The following is a 16,979-nucleotide window of genomic DNA, read 5'->3' on the forward strand; positions in this document are numbered from 1 at the left end:
GACAAGTCTTGTTTTCTCTCCAGTTTTGTTCTGTTTTGTTATTTTGTCCACCTTATATTAGTTTTCAAAGAATAAAAAAGACAAGAAGTCCTAACAGTTACAAAGAGAAAAAGTCTAACGGTGTGCTTCTATTTATGTATGTGTGGTTATTAGCTTAAAAAAAGAAAAAAAAACTAATGGCATACAACATTTGTTTGTTTTACTGTAAATTGTAAAGAAGGTGTTAAACAAGGTGAAACAGGCGGTTTAAATCGGGCAGGGCAGCCGCTGCTGACCGTTTCCGTCTGCTACCGTAACGGATATACTGAGTAAATATTATTGGACAAAACAAGGCACGTGTCAGACGGTCCTGAAATCTGATTGGTCCTTTGTATATACACCCATTTCTGATACGTGACGCAACAAGTCTTCCTATCCACTCGTGCAGTGTCACGTTTAGAAACCTTTTATAAATAAAAAAATCATTCCTTGACATGTCTCTCGGAAAAGCTGCTCGAAGTTTGATTAGACCGGTCCGAGGGGTCCTGGGGTCCCCAGAGTCGGCTCTGAAGCGGAGCTATGCGGCGGTGGCTGAAGCCAAAGCGGTGCTGGAGCACGAGCTCGATTCTATTCGAGCTGCGGGGACGTGGAAAGCTGAGAGGATCATCACCTCCAAACAGGGTCCTCAAATCAACGTGGACGGCAGTCGTGGCAGTAAGCGGTTGAAGTTTCGGCAGTTATTTAAGCGTCTTTAAAAGCACCTTTATATATAAAGTCTGTAGCAGACATTTACATGAGTTTAAAAAAAAGTTGCATCACAGCGTGTAGGTGCAGGTTTACCTTGTTTTTGAGCAAAGCAGGATTATACACTGTCAACACTATAACGGCATTTATTTATGTTGTGTAAATAGCTGTGTTTTTTGCCATGGTCAGTGACGCTTTGACATGTAGCATTAAAATAGCTGACTGAAGAAGTCCTTTGGGGCTTATTGCAATTGACTATATTTCATATCATTCATTATATTGTTTTATAAGAGGTTTCAAAAGTGTCATTGTTGTAAAGTGCGACAATAACTTGCACATCAGATAAATGATATTAAGTAAAGAAGCTGTTTCGATCCATGGTAAAATAGATTAAATACACTCTTTACTCAAGAGTTTCTATTGCCTGTTATTAGTGATCAATTACAAGTAAATTTACTTAGTTACTTTACTCCACTGATCTGGATGCAGTTCATTTTAGTTGGGCTTTTAGTAAATGTTATCTCCGAATTAAAATGGAGGCAATTAACTAAAATCATGTTAGTTTGTGCTTTGTTGCAAATGCTTATAGCATCAATTGTGAGCTGCTTTAACTTCAGAATTAAAATTGAAATCTGGGCTGGTTTTTTGATTAGTAAATAAATGAACCTTTAACTGGACTCCAGCAGCAAATCTCTAACTTTTTGCTGTCCTGCCAGCAAGGCAGGTAATCAGATGTTGACATTTCAGCAAGAATCTTTGCCAGACATTAACTGCTGACTCATGAATGGCCCAGTCACTATAGGTTATGACCCCCCCATCCAGGAAACTGTTCAGTTCACATGCACAGCAGCACCACGGTCACGTGCATTGCCTTTTTTTTCTGTCAGTCATTGTTCTGACACGTGGGCTCTTTATTGGTTTGATCTTTTTCCCAAACATAAGCAGAATTTTTAATTATAGCCTTTGAGTTGCTCACAGTGTTTATTTTATTACTGGTTTTAATTAGAAAGGGTTCTTTTATTCTTAATCTGAAACGCTCTAAATGTTTCTCTTAGGTATATTGAATTTCTGTGCCAATAATTACCTTGGCCTCTCCAGTCATCCAGAGGTGGTGCAGGCAGGAATCGATGCTCTGAAGTCACACGGTGCTGGAATGAGCTCTGTCAGATTCATCTGTGGGACACAGGTATGTTGGTGAAGTCACAGCATAAAACATGTATAAAAAATGACACAAATTGCATGTACTCCTTTCATTCACAAGCAAATGACATTTCTAGTTACAAAGTGGAGTTTTTCAAAAGTTTTATGAAGCATTTGGAGGTGTTGGGGTAAGGATGACATCTTGGCCTACTTTATCCACACGTACTATCACTTTGTATAGTCCAGGCCTTAAACTTTGTTACTAAGGACAGCCTAATGGTAGAGGTGGGAGGCTGTTCCAGAGAGTTGGAGCTGCAGCTGAAAAGGCATGACCCATCTTGAATACTTAACTGGATCTTAGAGCAGTCAAAAGATTTTGATCCAATTACGTAAGAGCCTGGCTAGGAGGATAAAGTAGGAAATTAGCGTATTTTTATGTAATCAGCTAAATTTTCTTATTTATTCTGTACCGGACAGGCAACCAGTGTAATAAAGCAAACGTAGAAGAAGTATGTTTATGTGTACATGTCGCATTCAGGGGTCTGCTTGCAGCATCCTGAACATTTGCATTCTGAAAATACATTTGTGATTTCTGGGCAGATGAATGTGATCTAGCAGCTTCTGTGTTGAGCAGAACTCATTGTCTTTTCATTATTCAGTTAAAAAACTCAATTTGCATGTTGGCAAAATTATATAAATATGCCAACAGTGTCGCCATATAGCCCATAATTAGTAAATGGGACAGTGAGAGATTTTTTTTTTTTTTAATGAAAATCTGTTATTTCTGTATTAGAAAATCTTGTTTGAGCTACACTTTAACATTCATCCAACCATTTTGTTCGGCTAATCAGGTTGCAGCTGTAGATAAATTTGACTGCCATCCTTATAAAAACTATAAGCAAAATTGTGTAATCTCAAAATGACCCAAAAGGGGGCATTTAAGGTGTAAACTCAAGAGGTCCCAATATAGATCCTTGAGGTACACCACTGGTCAGAGTTGCTGAATGAGTGATCACCAAGGCTAACAGAAAATGACCTGTTAAGTTAGGTTTGGTGCCTCAGATAGCGCTAACTAATGCACACAGAGGTTTAAATTTCTTGAGTTATATAGTTGTGTATCATAATTTGCAGGATCTGCACAAAGATCTGGAGCAGAAGCTTGCAGAGTTTCATGCGAGAGAAGACTGCATCCTCTATGCCAGCTGTTTTGATGCCAATGCTGGATTGTTTGAGGTGTGTTAAAGTTCACTTTCCACTGTTTCAGTTACAAACTAAATTCTCTATCATGATAGATAAAAAGTAAGAAATGACTTTCACAACAGGTTTTGCTGGGCCCAGACGATGCAGTTTTGTCTGATGAGCTCAACCACGCTTCTATCATTGATGGGATCCGACTGTGTCGAGCGAAGAGGCTGCGCTACAAACACATGGACCTCAGCGATCTGGAGAACAAGCTGAAAGAGGCTCAGGTGTGTTTGTGTGGGTGTGTGTCCTTCAGTGGACTCATTTACTGACAACGTTTGTGTTACAATGATCATCTGTCCTCTGTGTTCTCCTCAGTCATCTCGTATGCGTCTGATAGTGACAGATGGAGTCTTCTCCATGGATGGAGATGTGGCCCCTCTAACAGGAATTTGTGACCTGGCTGAACAGTACGGAGCCATGGTGTTCATAGACGAATGCCACGCCACAGGATTCCTGGGCCCTCGAGGCAGGTGGGTGTGTTGTTGATTTAACTTAAAACAAATGTAGAAAAATGTTTTCTGTTTTAGTTTGGCTTTTTTTTTATCTGTGTTGTGCAAATCTATCCCAACTGGTAAGATTTTGAATACAGTCATCATCATTACTCCATATATGAAAGACAATGAGTTGACATGGAAGTTGTTTGTCAGCCTCTGTGTGTGTTGGATCTCCTTTCTCATGATTGCTGAACTTGAAAGTATCTTAAAAATTCAGAAAAGCTGTTGTTTTCTTTTTAATTATATAAAAAATTTAGAAACCCTAACTTTTTTGTGCAAAATTAGCTCAATAATTGATTTTATTTTATTATTATTCTAGCATGAACTCAGAAAAACTAACAGAATTCTTGTGAAAAAGTATCAAGTAATTTTATTTTTAAAAATAATTTAATTATCTTCATAGATTTCTGGGGAAAAAACTTTTCTGTAAATTGATCTTCAATTGAGGAAAAAAAAATATAAATAAATAACTCAAAGAATAACTTCATAAGAAATTCAAACCAAAGTCAGAAGAAAATAAGATTTATTGTTTGGAATAATGATCTGGTTAACTGAGAAAAACTAACTTTTTATCTATTTAGCTACTTTTTTTTTTTAATCATTGTTGTGATCTCATAATTAAGAAAAACTGATTTTATTGTTTTTTGTAAACACTTCAGTATCTGTCCAATAAGTGGTTGTTTTTTTTCTATTTTTTTTCTCAATTATCAGCCACAAAGTATTGACAAAGTTTAACTGTATTCCTATCCATTTCAGTAGAAGATAGATAAAATGACGCTTGTAATTTGCAGAGGAACAGATGAGCTCCTCGGGGTGATGGACAAAGTTCATATCGTGAACTCTACTCTGGGAAAAGCACTGGGGGGAGCAGCAGGTACGTTTCTGTATGACTTTAAACATTCTAGCAACAAAATAGCATCCAGTTGCAAATGTAGTGAAGACATTTAGGTCTGCAAGGTGTTGCTTCTCTGACAGCCTTGCGTTTGGAGGTCTAAGCAATGAATTTTCCAAGCTGCCGAGCTAGAGTTAATTCATCAGTTTAGTCTCTGGTTCTGTTTCTATACAAGCAGCTTTTTAAATTTTTTCTTGTTAACACCAAAAATGCTGATAAATGGATAATTAACTGCTGCTGTGTTACTGTCACACAAGATGTGGTGCAGTTGTTATTTGTGATATACCCTTTGCACTGTCTGGTGTATATTTAATCTCAGGTGGCTACACAGTTGGTCCCAAGCCTCTCATTGACCTACTCAGACAACGCTCGCGGCCCTATCTGTTCTCCAACGCCCTCCCTCCTCCCGTGGTGGGCTGTGCCATCCGGGCTGTGCAGCTCCTGCTCGAATCCAGTGAGATCGCACAGAGCATGACGTCCAAAACCATGAGGTGCGTTTGCTCTGAAGAAGGGCACCGTGCTTCGTAATGGTGATGTTGTGGATCACAACTTTACTGTCCATCTATGATTACGATGTAATGTTTTTCTGACTGCCGATCAATCAGATTCCGAAACAAGATGAACCAGGCCGGCTTCACCATCGCAGGCACATCTCACCCCATCTGTCCTGTGATGCTCGGCGATGCACGGTTGGCCTCTATGATGGCTGATGACATGCTGAAACTGGGTGAGACACCAGACCTGATCATGTAAAGTGAAGACTGGTTTTATTGTTGGGAAGAAACAAAGTGTTTATCCAATTTCCTCCCTCACTAGGAATCTATGTGATTGGATTCTCCTACCCGGTTGTACCAAAGGGCAAAGCCAGAATCCGCGTTCAGATTTCGGCTGCGCACACAGACGAAGACATCGACCGCTGTGTGGATGCTTTCATTCAGACAGGCAGAAAGCATGGAGTCATTTCCTGAAAGGGTCAGAGGAGCAGGAATAGGAAAGATTCAGCAAACCGCTCGCCCTTACAGATCATGCTGCCTGTTACTGAAGACATATGAATGATGCCAACAGAAACTTTAGTTACATTTGTTGATCAGTGGTGCTGAATGTTAATTTGTGTTTACTTAGCAGAGTTAAATGCTTTTGCTGAAGTTTAGATGTTTGTGTTTGAAGAAAAAGGAGCTAACAATTCTTCATCTCCTGCACTTTCTATCACGGGGAGAAAATGTTTCTATTCAATCCAGAAATGTGATTTTGAAGATTGTGCTCACCACGTCGGTGAGTTTAGTGTGGCTTCAAGTGATTAATGGTTGGATTATCAGCATTTATTAAGGCAAACATTAAACTTTCAAATCAAGATCAGACAAGATCAAAAGCTGTTTTTCTTTCAAATGAGATTTTTAAAAGGTGAATAAAAGTGTTTTTTTCTCATAACATTTCACATCTTGATGTAATTAACAATAAAATATAAACAAGAAACTACACTCCCGTTCAATTATGAAGTTTTTACCCATGAAGATAACAAATGTCCTCTGGTGCTAAGTATTAAAACTGGGTAAATAAAACCTCAAATAACAGCTTATGACATATTTCGCTTTTACTTGTACTAAAAACATGGCTGTGGGACAGATGATCTCACATTTGACTTGAGAATATTTTGGTATATAGAGGAGTTAATGGTTCTGTCAATGACTGCAACGCATCCAGGCCCTGTGGCTGCAAAACAAGCCCAAATCATCAGTTCTCCACTGTGCTTGAATGTGGAGGTGTTTGTGCTGGTATTGTGTTTGGTTTTCTTAAAATGTGCTGCGCTATGATCAAACATCTAAATTTTAGTTTCATCTTTCCAAGGTCATCTTTTTACATGCAGCATTGCAAACCTAATCTGTACTGTTTTTTTTGTTTGTTTGTTTTTTTTTAGAGAGAGAGAAAAAGGAGGCTTTCGCCTGCAACCTTTCCAAGCCATACTAATTCAGTATTTTTCTAATTGGGCTGTCTGTCATACACTGTTGCCTTCACCTTCCAGACCTTCTACATCAACTAGCTTTTCCTGTTTACTAACCCATCAAAAACGGCTTCTTTAAGAGCAGCATGAGCTTTAACCGAGTATAATAACATATAAGCATATCAGCAGATATATTCCATGTTTCATTCATATTTCCATCTGGCATGTTGCTGCTTTAGCTTTCGTCCTTCAGTCGCTCCACCTCCTGTTGTCTTTTTCGCGCCATCACTCGTCATAAGCCCCGCCTACACGATGTCAACTCGCATCCTGAAGAAGCTTTCTGACCAATAGAAAGAAGCGACGTTTCTTTTCAGCCAATCAGATGAGAGGACGGGCACGTTGTGATTAAACTCTCGCGGGAAACAGACAGGAAAGAGTTTAGTTTTTCCCGCGAAACAGACGTCAGACAGACTTTGTCGTGAACGGTTCAGATCCGTCGTTAATTCGTTTTTATCAGGGGAAAAAACGAAACAAAACAAATTTTAAAGTTCAGTTTTGCTTGTTTGTGATTCGTTCACCGAGCTGTTACAGTATGTCTGGCTTTGACGACCCCGGAGTTTATTACAGCGACAGCTTCGGAGGTGGAGAGGGGCCTGGCGTGGATGAAGGCGGACTGAAGCGCACCCAGATCAAGAAGCGGTTCCGTGAGTTCCTGCGCCAGTTCAGAGTTGGGACCGACCGAACCGGCTTTACGTTTAAATACAGGTGAATACCAGTAACTGGAAAAGTAATCGATGCCCGTTTAATCTTATAAATAAGTCGACTCATTGTGAAGCTGCATGAGAAAACGTTATAATAATAGGTCTTAAGATATTTAGGTCTTAAGAATTGCTCTTTAAAGAATTGTCTTTATCAGCAAAACTAGTCGTAAACCAGTAAAATGTTTTTATCATCACACGTCTTCATGCATTTCTTTGTATTTTATCGACAGATTACTCTTTGTATTAACGTTCATATTTCCACCCTTTTCTTTTAAAATGTTATTAGAGATGAGCTGAAGCGACATTACACCCTGGGGGAGTACTGGGTGGAGGTTGAGATGGAGGATCTTGCCAGCTTTGATGAAGATTTGTCTGACTGTCTTTACAAGCTGCCGACTGAGAACATGCCTTTGGTGAGTCTGGTGCTTTACTGGCTCCCTCTTTTACCGCAGTCCCTCAATATTTCCAGCTGAGTCAGTGTAAGGGGGAACAATACACTGTACTATGGTAACTAAAGCTCTTTCTGAAAGCCTTGTACTACATTTCCAGTTTAGAAAGGTGGTATTAAACTATGATGCATTTAGTTTGTTTAATTCTCATAAAAGAAACGTTAAAATATGCCATGTAGTCATACAGCTGTTATATTTATTTACTTACTTGATGAATAAAGATAATAGCATGCTTAAGTTTTAAGACTGCCACAGCAAATTACATTATTGGATAAAGTGACAGACTGGTCAGGTGCATTCTGGAGATTTTTTTTGTTTTCCCAAACTAGTATTGTTTACATGTTGCAAATCCTCCAGTTCTGTATAGTCTGATTTTGCCTTGTACCTCCTAGCGGAATATGTTGACCTAGTAGCAAATATCTCAACAATTACACTAACAATTAGACTGGTTACCTAAAAGTAATAATAATATTCTTGGCCTGATAATTTGTTTTATTTCACAGCTGGAGGAAGCTGCAAAGGAGGTGGCCGACGAGGTGACTCGTCCCCGGCCTGTCGGGGAGGAGACGGTGCAGGACATCCAGGTTATGCTGAAGAGTGATGCCCATCATGCTTCTATACGTAGCCTCAAGGTACTTGCAAACCTCTTTGCATTTCAAAATGTCACTGTTCCACACAGTTGGATCACTTTTTTTTTTTCTTATTTCTCTCTGCAGTCGGAGCAGGTGTCTCGCCTGGTGAAGGTGCATGGCATCATCATCTCAGCCACAGCTGTCAAGGCCAAGGCCACCAAGGTGTGCTTGCAGTGTCGCAGCTGTCGCGCTGTTATCAAAGACATCCCTCTGCCGCCCGGCCTACAAGGTTACGCTCTGCCGCGCAAGTGCAACAGGTGAGTGTGGCCACTGACCATCTCAAATCGAGTTTAGTAAAACCCCATTAACACGTTCCCTCTTTCCAGTGAGAACGCTGGCAAGGTGAAGTGTCCCGTAGATCCTTACTTCATCATCCCGGATCGCTGCATTTGTGTCGACTTCCAGACACTCCGCCTGCAGGAGGCTCCAGACGCGGTGCCACACGGAGAAATGCCCCGTCACCTACAGCTCTACTGCGACAGGTAACTGAGGCAGCATGATTAGCTGCTGCACTCATGCAAAAACTAGACATGTTTTCTCACCTGATTTCCCTCTCCTCTCAGGTATCTGTGCGACCGTGTGGTGCCCGGTAACAGGGTGACCATCATGGGCATCTACTCCATCAAAAAGGTGGCTGCCGCAAAGGCTAAAGGCAGAGAAAAGGGTGTCGGTGTGGGGATTCGTGCATCCTACCTGCGAGTGGTTGGCATTCAGGTGGACACAGAAGGAGCAGGTAAATTGGATTTTTAAATTTGTGACATATTTCAGCCATTAGAAGGTAACCTGACATATTTCTTTGTCACCTCCAGGTCGTGGTGCTACTGGATCAGTATCTCCACAGGAGGAGGAGGAGCTACGAACTCTGGCTGCTTCTGCTGGCATCTACAACTCTCTGGCCCAGTCAGTAGCTCCCTCCATTTACGGCAGCAATGATCTGAAAAAGGCCATTACCTCATTGCTGTTTGGAGGTTCAAGGAAGAGGTGAGGCTCCAAAAACCTTTTTTTTTCTTTTTCTCACAAAAAACCCCTTATTAAATGTTCATAATGGTTTGCTTTTATCGCCTTTAGGCTGCCTGATGGTCTCACTCGCAGGGGCGACATCAACCTGCTGATGCTTGGAGATCCTGGTACAGCAAAGTCTCAGCTGCTCAAGTTTGTGGAGAGATGCTCACCAATAGGGGTACGTTAGTCATTCTCTAGAGCTGATCTCTGCAACTAAATCCCCCTCGTGCATACTCAGCCTTGGCTCTGTGCTCTGTAGGTTTACACCTCTGGAAAGGGCAGCAGCGCAGCTGGTCTGACCGCCTCTGTGCTGAGGGACCCCAGCACTCGTGGTTTCATTATGGAAGGAGGGGCCATGGTGCTGGCTGATGGCGGAGTTGTATGCATCGATGAGTTTGACAAGGTAAGACATTAAACTGAGCTACAAGGAGTCATGCATTTCACACGTCTGCTCCAAAGTTGATCATAAATGTGTTTTTAATTCCTCAGATGAGAGAGGATGACAGAGTAGCCATCCACGAGGCCATGGAGCAGCAGACCATCTCCATCGCTAAGGTATTTCCCCATTTAAAGAAAGCCTAACATCACCCCCGCGGTTAGGTGATTTAACATGGTACCCTTACACCTCTGCTCCTCGTAGGCTGGCATCACCACCACCCTGAACTCCCGCTGCTCTGTCCTGGCTGCCGCCAACTCCGTGTTTGGTCGCTGGGACGACACAAAGGGAGAGGACAACATCGACTTCATGCCCACCATTTTGTCCCGTTTCGATATGATCTTCATCATCAAAGACCAGCACGACCAGCAGAGAGACATGGTGAGGAGGCTGCTTTGAATCCTTGACTTATCAGGAGTCTGATGAAGTGCATCAATTAATTCCTCTGATTGTTTGTAGACGCTGGCTCGTCACGTGATGAATGTTCACCTGAGCGCTCAGACGCAGACCGAAGGAGTCGAAGGCGAGATTCCCTTGGCCACTTTTAAGAAGTACATCGCCTATGCCAGAGCGTAAGTCTCCCTGAGCTTTTATATGATGGCTTTATGGTCAAGTTAATGTGCAGAATCACGTATTTAGTAATATTATTTTGTCACAATGTTTTTCCACAGTAAATGCGGGCCGCGGCTTTCTGCAGCGGCAGCTGAGAAGCTGAAAAACAGATACGTGGTGATGAGGAGCGGCGCACGAGACCATGAGAGGGAGACGGACAAAAGAGCCTCCATCCCCATCACCGTCAGGTAAGTTTGTTCTGGACATCTTCGCCTACATCCTTTACCCCACCTTTAAATCCTTAAAGTAATTTTCCATTGTTTTGTGTTTCTTTCAGGCAGCTGGAAGCCGTTGTTCGCATCGCAGAATCTCTGGCAAAGATGAAGCTGCAGGCTGTGGCTGGAGAAGAAGAGGTGGACGAAGCCCTCAGACTCTTCCATGTGTCCACTCTGGACGCTGCACTGTCCGGCAGCCTCTCGGGTGCGTTTTTGTATTTCATCACCCAAAGATTCAAACTTTTGTGGCATGTAACTCCCTTCATTATAAAACTCAGCTTAATTTTGTTACTGGATGCAACGCATGAGTTTCCTGCTGTTAACATTTCTTCTTCTACATTTTCTGCGCAGGAGTGGAGGGCTTCACTTCTCAAGAGGACCAGGAAATGATTTCCCGCATTGAGAAGCAGCTGAAGAGACGCTTTGCGATTGGCTCCCAGGTGTCTGAGCACAGCATCATCCAGGACTTCACCAAACAGGTCAGCCAGAGAAAACCCCCAATATTTAAAACTACGTTAATCTGTTTGTGTTCACACAGCAACATCTTGCAAAAGCTTTGTTTACTTTATGAATCCCAATTGGGGAACAGGGCTTTACATTTTATCCATTTCTAGTAGATATTAGAGTGGTGGTGGTAGAGTGTTACCTTTACAAAGAGCCCAAGCCTGTTCTTACAATCCAGAGGGTTCAATAACAGCAGTAATTCTAATTTGGAGAGGTCATATTACAGGCGTTTTTGCCAAAATGACCCTGCTTGATAAGGGGTTAAAGGTGTCTTGTGCAATAGTTCTTTCTTAAAGTCTTTCAAAGTTTATATTTGGACATTTGCTGCTTTTTTATTCATTTGTAGGAAACAGACGTATCCGTCCATTTTCAGTAGAAAATGACTTTTGTATAAGCTACTAAACGCTGATCTGTGACTCATTCAAGCAAAGTAAATGCCTCTAACTTAAGGGATAAACCAGTGTTACCGACATAACAGACTACTTAGTCAAGAACCGACTTTAAATGGCAGTTTGTCACAAACACAATTTGTTTAATCTGCAAGAAAAGCTAAGATGAAACAGTTTGACAAACAATATTTTTTTCATCAAGAAGCTGATTCTCAGATGTCGGATGAAAACTGTGTAGACAAGACAAAAGCAACAAGCTTTACAAACTACATCAGATTAACAGGATCTGAAAGGGATGTTTGTAAGAAATTGGAGGGAAAAAAGCCCCAGCAGACCTGACACCAGACCCGTGAGATTCATCTGGACTTTAAGCTTGATGTATCTTCAGTTCACTGAAGCCTCATCAGAAATGGTCTCCATGGAAGGTGGCTGCCAAGAAACCATTCTTAAGGATAGAAAATGGGGAGAAAAGAACTGGACTGCACATCTGTGGCAACAGGTCTGATGGAGAGATGAATCCTCCTCAGAGCTTAATGTTATTGAAGTAGCGTGGGATCATTTTGACAGACAGTGGAACAAAGTGCAGCAAACATCCAAAGAAGAGCTTTGGAAAGTTATTCAATAAACTCTGGAGACTATTTGAAGAAACTGTGTGAAAGCTTGTCCGAGAGCTGCTCAGACCAAATACTGACTTTCAGAAATTGTTAGAATGCCCCAAACTCCATGTTTGGCCTTTTTAATTTATATTTCTGCAACAAATTTCTGCACCAATTTCCCAGTTTTTAGGCAATATATAAAGACATGAGGTTCCCAAGTTTTTCCACAGAACCAGCTATAAATTATAGAACCAAGTAAACAACCAATTGAACCAATTTAATCCTGAATCTTCATATCAGCAAGCGTTCTGTAATCTGTTCTAAATTTAGTTTCTGTCCTCTGTGCTCTCTCCTTTTCCAGAAATATCCCGAGCATGCCATCTATAAAGTCCTCCACCTGATGCTAAGGAGGGGGGAGCTTCAGCACCGCATGCAGAGAAAAGTGCTTTATAGAGTCAAGTAAAGAGAATTATTCTCTGTTGTCGTTTGATGTAAATAGTTTTGATTTGTTTGAACTCTTCGGATATCTCGGTTTAACCTCTGTTTTGATAGAAAATGATCACGTTAAAGAATTTATCTGAAATGATGGATAAAAGGTCACCATCCAGCTGTTAATGCTTTGTATCAGTCTAAATGTGTTATTAAATGTATTCACAAGAATAAATAAAATAAATTTCATCTCAGATTCTGATCAGTTTGCTTTATTAATCAAAACTGATGAGGATTTACAGAAGCAGTTGTAAGTTTGCACAAATGACAAGCTGTGATAAAAAATATGCCAATTTAAGCTTTGATTTCATTTCTATAAAGTGCTGTGTGTGCTTATTCCGTATGAATTCAGCTGAGGTCTACATGGCGTAGATTCCTGCCCCGATAGTGGCCAGTGTGAGGCACAGTCCCACGGCGAACTGCACGACTGGTGACGCTGGGAGCGTCGCAGTTGGAAATCCAGGCCTTGACTGGTCTGCTGTTTCTGTTGTTATGCTCAGCATTTTCTCCAAGTCATCAAAAACCTGGAGGAAAACAAGTTTAAAAGGAAAAGCTGTCAGCGTGTTTTAGTTCCTCTTTCTGCTGGATTCAGTATGACATGAGGTGGTGTGTGAGGTGGTACACACTCTAAACTGACCGTCTGGTTCCTCTTTCCTCACCTCGATGTTGAATTCGAAGGCCGACACGGCCTCCTCCAGCACCGCCGCCTTCTCCTCCTCCGTCAGCTCGATGCTGTTCATCCGGCTCCTGTACAGCTGCTTGAAGCGGTTGGGGCTGGTCACGCCAGGGAAGGAGAAGAATGACAGCCCATCTTTGCTGCTGAGCCCTAAAGATTTCTGGGTGATTTTTCCCAGCACCTGCCCACCTGATAGATCACCAAGGTAGCGAGTGTAGGCGTGAGCCACAAGCAGCTCTGGCTTCTCTTTTCCAATCTGGAAAACAAAACGGGATGAGTTCAGCTGGTTTGCATGTTTGGATTAATGAAAGATTTCGGAACATCTTCCCCCACCTTTCGTAGCCTCTGCTCGTATCTGTGAGTGGCTGCAGGGACAATCACTTTCTTTTTCCAGTCCGACCCAAAAAAGTGCTCCAGATCTCTTTCCAGTGATTCCAGACGGGCGAGTTCCTGCGAGAAGTATATTGGTGCAACAGCCGGATGAGAAGAATTCCTGTCCAGCTCTTCTTCTAGGGCTTTGTAGATCTCGTACAGGGAGCAGAGCAGCACCTGAAAGAGGCATCAGGATGAATATTCACTTTTTAGGTCCATGTGGAAATACAATGAACTGAGGAAGTGTGTGTTATCTTACTTTGTACTGTGGCAGGGTGATCTGTCCCTTCTGGTAACTGAGCATCAGTTTTGTGTTTTCAGCTCTGACATGGTTGTCCTTGGTGGCGGCTTTGATCTGCTCGGATAAGTCACTGAGGGCAGACGGCAAACACACAAAGCACAAAAAAAACAAACATTAAAATTACATTTTAAGGTATTTCTTTTGAAAAACAAGTAAAAAACTGTCATACCTGCCAGCCTCCCCTGTATCATTTTTCCTTGCACTCTTCATGGTCGCCATCTGTTCAGATTAAAACACTCATTTAGTTTCCTAAAAGCAAATTTCATACAAATCATCCCGACCATAGATGTATCTTTACTTACATTTGGTGAGCTGTGGTCGTCAGTCCTTTACGCAGCCTTTAGTTGTCACTTCTGTGTGGTGTGGCCTCTCACTTCTCTCCTGCCTCTTATATGCTGCCACAACGCTGCAGCTGCTGAGTCAAAGGGGAAGTTTGATTGCTGCATCATGTTATCCAAAGTGCTTCAGCTTCACATGACGAAGCAGATGTGACCATAAAGTGGCAAAGTCAGAAAACATGATGAGGCAGAAATCCGTAGCGAACTAAACGTACATGTAGATGACTCAGAGCAGTGTTAAGGTATTTTCTTTTATTTGTTATACTGCTTTATGATTTAATAATACTGTTTATTTTAGATTAACATACACTCAATTGCCTCTTTATTAGGTACACTTTGCTCGTACTGGGTTGGACCCCTTTTAGCACATTGTTCAGGCAGGCTGTGGTGTTGAAATGATGCCCAATTAGCCAGAGTGCCAAGAAAATATCTCTCACCATATTACACCACAGGCAGATTAAACTGTTGATACAAGATAGGATGGATTCATCTTTTCATGATGTTTCCACTGTTTCCATGTTTTTCCATCTCTATTGTCCAGTTTTAGTGAGTCTATGTGAATTGTAGCTTCAGTTTCCTGTTTTGTGTGGCACCCGGTGTGGTCTTCTGCTGCTGTAGCCCATCTGCTTCAAGTTGGACACATGGTGTGTTCAGAGATGGTGTTCTCTATACCTTGGTTGGAGCCAGTGGTCATTGGAATTCTTTTCTATTATGTTTCTATTTTCCTTTCTATCATCTCCAACCAGTCTGCCCATTCTCCTCTGACCTTTGATATCAACAAGACATTCTGATCCAGACAACTGCTCCCCACTGGGTATTTTCTCTTTTTCAGACACTTCTCTGTAAACCCTACAGATGGTTGTGTATGAAAATCCCAGTAGATCAGCTGTTTTTTAAATACTCAGACCAACAACTATCTTATGTTCAAAGTCACTTAAATCCCATTTCTTCCTCATTCTGATGCTCAGTTTGAACTTCAACAAATCATCTTGACAGTGTCTGTATGATTCATATAGAAAGCTCCCTCGTGCAGTCTCTGTGAAACAGGCAGGTCTGTTAGTCTAGCCCTTTGTAGTGTCAGGAGTGTGACGTGGCCCCATGTCTTAATGCAGAAAACTGCTTCAAGGCATGGTACGCTCTGCTTTAGATCAAATAGAGAAAAAAAAGATGTGTAGTGAGGCACTGTTGTCGGACATTTCCTGGTAGGAATCTCAACTGGGACCTCTTAGAATTGAGTATGTGTTTCTGTGTAGGTTACTGTTGGGTACTCTGGTTTCTGCCAGTGAATTGGTGATTCTTAATTAACCATGAGGGTCAGACATTGATATTTGTCTCTTTGTTGGGGCTGTGATGGATAGGAATACCCTGCATCTCATCATCTGATCGTAGTAGGGAAAGACTCCAGCCCTGCTGTGACCCTGGATTAGACACACACACACACACACACTAAACCAGAGGGACTTCCTCAGAAATTGCTGGTAAGAATATTTGCCTTTTCCTCAATTGCAAGAACTTGTGACTACATGAAACTAAGGAGACGTACTGTGTTACAAATGACAAACTCTGACATACAAATCAGACCAAAACTTTCCCGCTTCCTTCATGACAGGTAGTTTTACAGTGAAATAACAGTGCATAACAAGAAACCTTCTTCAGTTATTGTTGACAGCTCATTTTACAACTTAGAAATCAGCATTGTCAAACTTTTGGTGACAATGACATCATCTTGCACTTGCACACTCAGTCTTTTCTCAACCCGCAAGACGTTTGTGCTGTTACATTTTTTTTTAAAGATTTTTGGTCTGCTGAAGCAAAACCTGTTTCTGGTATATTATTAATGCCGTCACCAAAGGTTACATGCGCCAGATAACTAGCAGTTGACACGTAACACTGTGAAGGAAAAATATTTGCTTCCATGTGTTTTTGCATGGAAACAGTGTCACGAAAACAGGGCCTGTGTTGAGTACTGACTGCTCTTTGGGTCAGAAAACTTACCTTAGTACCTCATTTGAAAAACTATAGGTCAGTAAGTGAGGTGATTAAGTGTGACAGAGGGAGACGGGACTGCAGGAGAAACTGAAAAACCTGGTAATTCTAGAATTTAATAAACAGCTACTTTAATTTCAGTCAACTGTTTTAATGCACACATACTGCTGATCCTTAATAAAAGTGTTTTTAGCACTCAAGACTGTAAAATAAAACGGTCTTGTTGGTTACTTGACAAATTATATATTGGCATTATATATATATATGTATATATATATATATATATATATTTTATATATATATATATATATATATATATATATATATATATATATATATATACTGTATATTGTGATTCAGGTAAAAAAAATACCAAGATATGAAATTAGGGTCATATCGCCCAGCTCTAGATTTTACTGTTTCATATTTACTGCATCATACACAAGAGAGACTACTTTGAGATGAAGCAACAGTTGCCACAATAATACATATTTTTGTTAATGCAAAGTATAACTTTTATGTCTAGCTGTTTATATATATATATATATATATATATATATATATATATATATATATATATATATATATATATATAGAGAGAGAGAGAGAGAGAGAGAGAGAGAGAGAGAGAGAGAGAGAGAGAGAGATATGTTAGTTTTTTCTTTTAAATAACAGCTTTATTTTTAGTTGGGTCAGTTTTAGCAGCTGTATATGAGTAACAGAAATACTCGGCTTTGCTAGAGAACTTAGTGATTTAGTAAGGTTGGGGGCTTAGCCTCAGTACAGCT

At 41.0% G+C, this 16,979-nt stretch overlaps 3 protein-coding genes across 3 annotated transcripts; 2 read left to right on the top strand and 1 right to left on the bottom strand.

Annotated features, from left to right (window-relative positions):
- Window positions 1–385: 385 nt before the first annotated feature.
- gcat (glycine C-acetyltransferase) lies at window positions 386–5,918 on the top strand. The gene is made up of 9 exons (XM_041999551.1): window positions 386–693; window positions 1,779–1,909; window positions 2,995–3,096; window positions 3,186–3,332; window positions 3,424–3,578; window positions 4,394–4,476; window positions 4,814–4,985; window positions 5,100–5,221; window positions 5,311–5,918. Exons 1-9 carry the CDS (start codon window positions 474–476, stop codon window positions 5,460–5,462), a joined length of 1,284 nt encoding a protein of 427 aa, XP_041855485.1. The 5' UTR covers window positions 386–473; the 3' UTR covers window positions 5,463–5,918.
- A 488-nt stretch (window positions 5,919–6,406) lies between these two features.
- On the top strand, window positions 6,407–12,712 carry mcm5 (minichromosome maintenance complex component 5). The gene is made up of 16 exons (XM_041999522.1): window positions 6,407–7,198; window positions 7,481–7,607; window positions 8,147–8,275; window positions 8,360–8,532; window positions 8,602–8,757; window positions 8,839–9,008; window positions 9,085–9,256; window positions 9,344–9,455; window positions 9,537–9,680; window positions 9,767–9,832; window positions 9,918–10,094; window positions 10,173–10,285; window positions 10,385–10,513; window positions 10,603–10,745; window positions 10,892–11,019; window positions 12,391–12,712. Exons 1-16 carry the CDS (start codon window positions 7,026–7,028, stop codon window positions 12,490–12,492), a joined length of 2,214 nt encoding a protein of 737 aa, XP_041855456.1. The 5' UTR covers window positions 6,407–7,025; the 3' UTR covers window positions 12,493–12,712.
- Window positions 12,713–12,714: 2 nt separating this feature from the next.
- Window positions 12,715–14,385, bottom strand: hmox1a (heme oxygenase 1a). Its single transcript, XM_041999567.1, has 6 exons — window positions 14,170–14,385; window positions 14,037–14,086; window positions 13,826–13,937; window positions 13,528–13,743; window positions 13,178–13,450; window positions 12,715–13,042 (listed from the first exon to the last, which is right to left on the bottom strand). The coding sequence occupies exons 2-6, from the start codon at window positions 14,084–14,086 to the stop codon at window positions 12,878–12,880; spliced, it is 816 nt and encodes a 271-aa protein (XP_041855501.1). The 5' UTR covers window positions 14,170–14,385; the 3' UTR covers window positions 12,715–12,877.
- Between the last annotated feature and the right edge of the window lie 2,594 nt (window positions 14,386–16,979).

This window comes from Melanotaenia boesemani, chromosome 2, assembly GCF_017639745.1.
Source record: "Melanotaenia boesemani isolate fMelBoe1 chromosome 2, fMelBoe1.pri, whole genome shotgun sequence".
In the NCBI taxonomy this organism is placed as follows: domain Eukaryota; kingdom Metazoa; phylum Chordata; class Actinopteri; order Atheriniformes; family Melanotaeniidae; genus Melanotaenia; species Melanotaenia boesemani.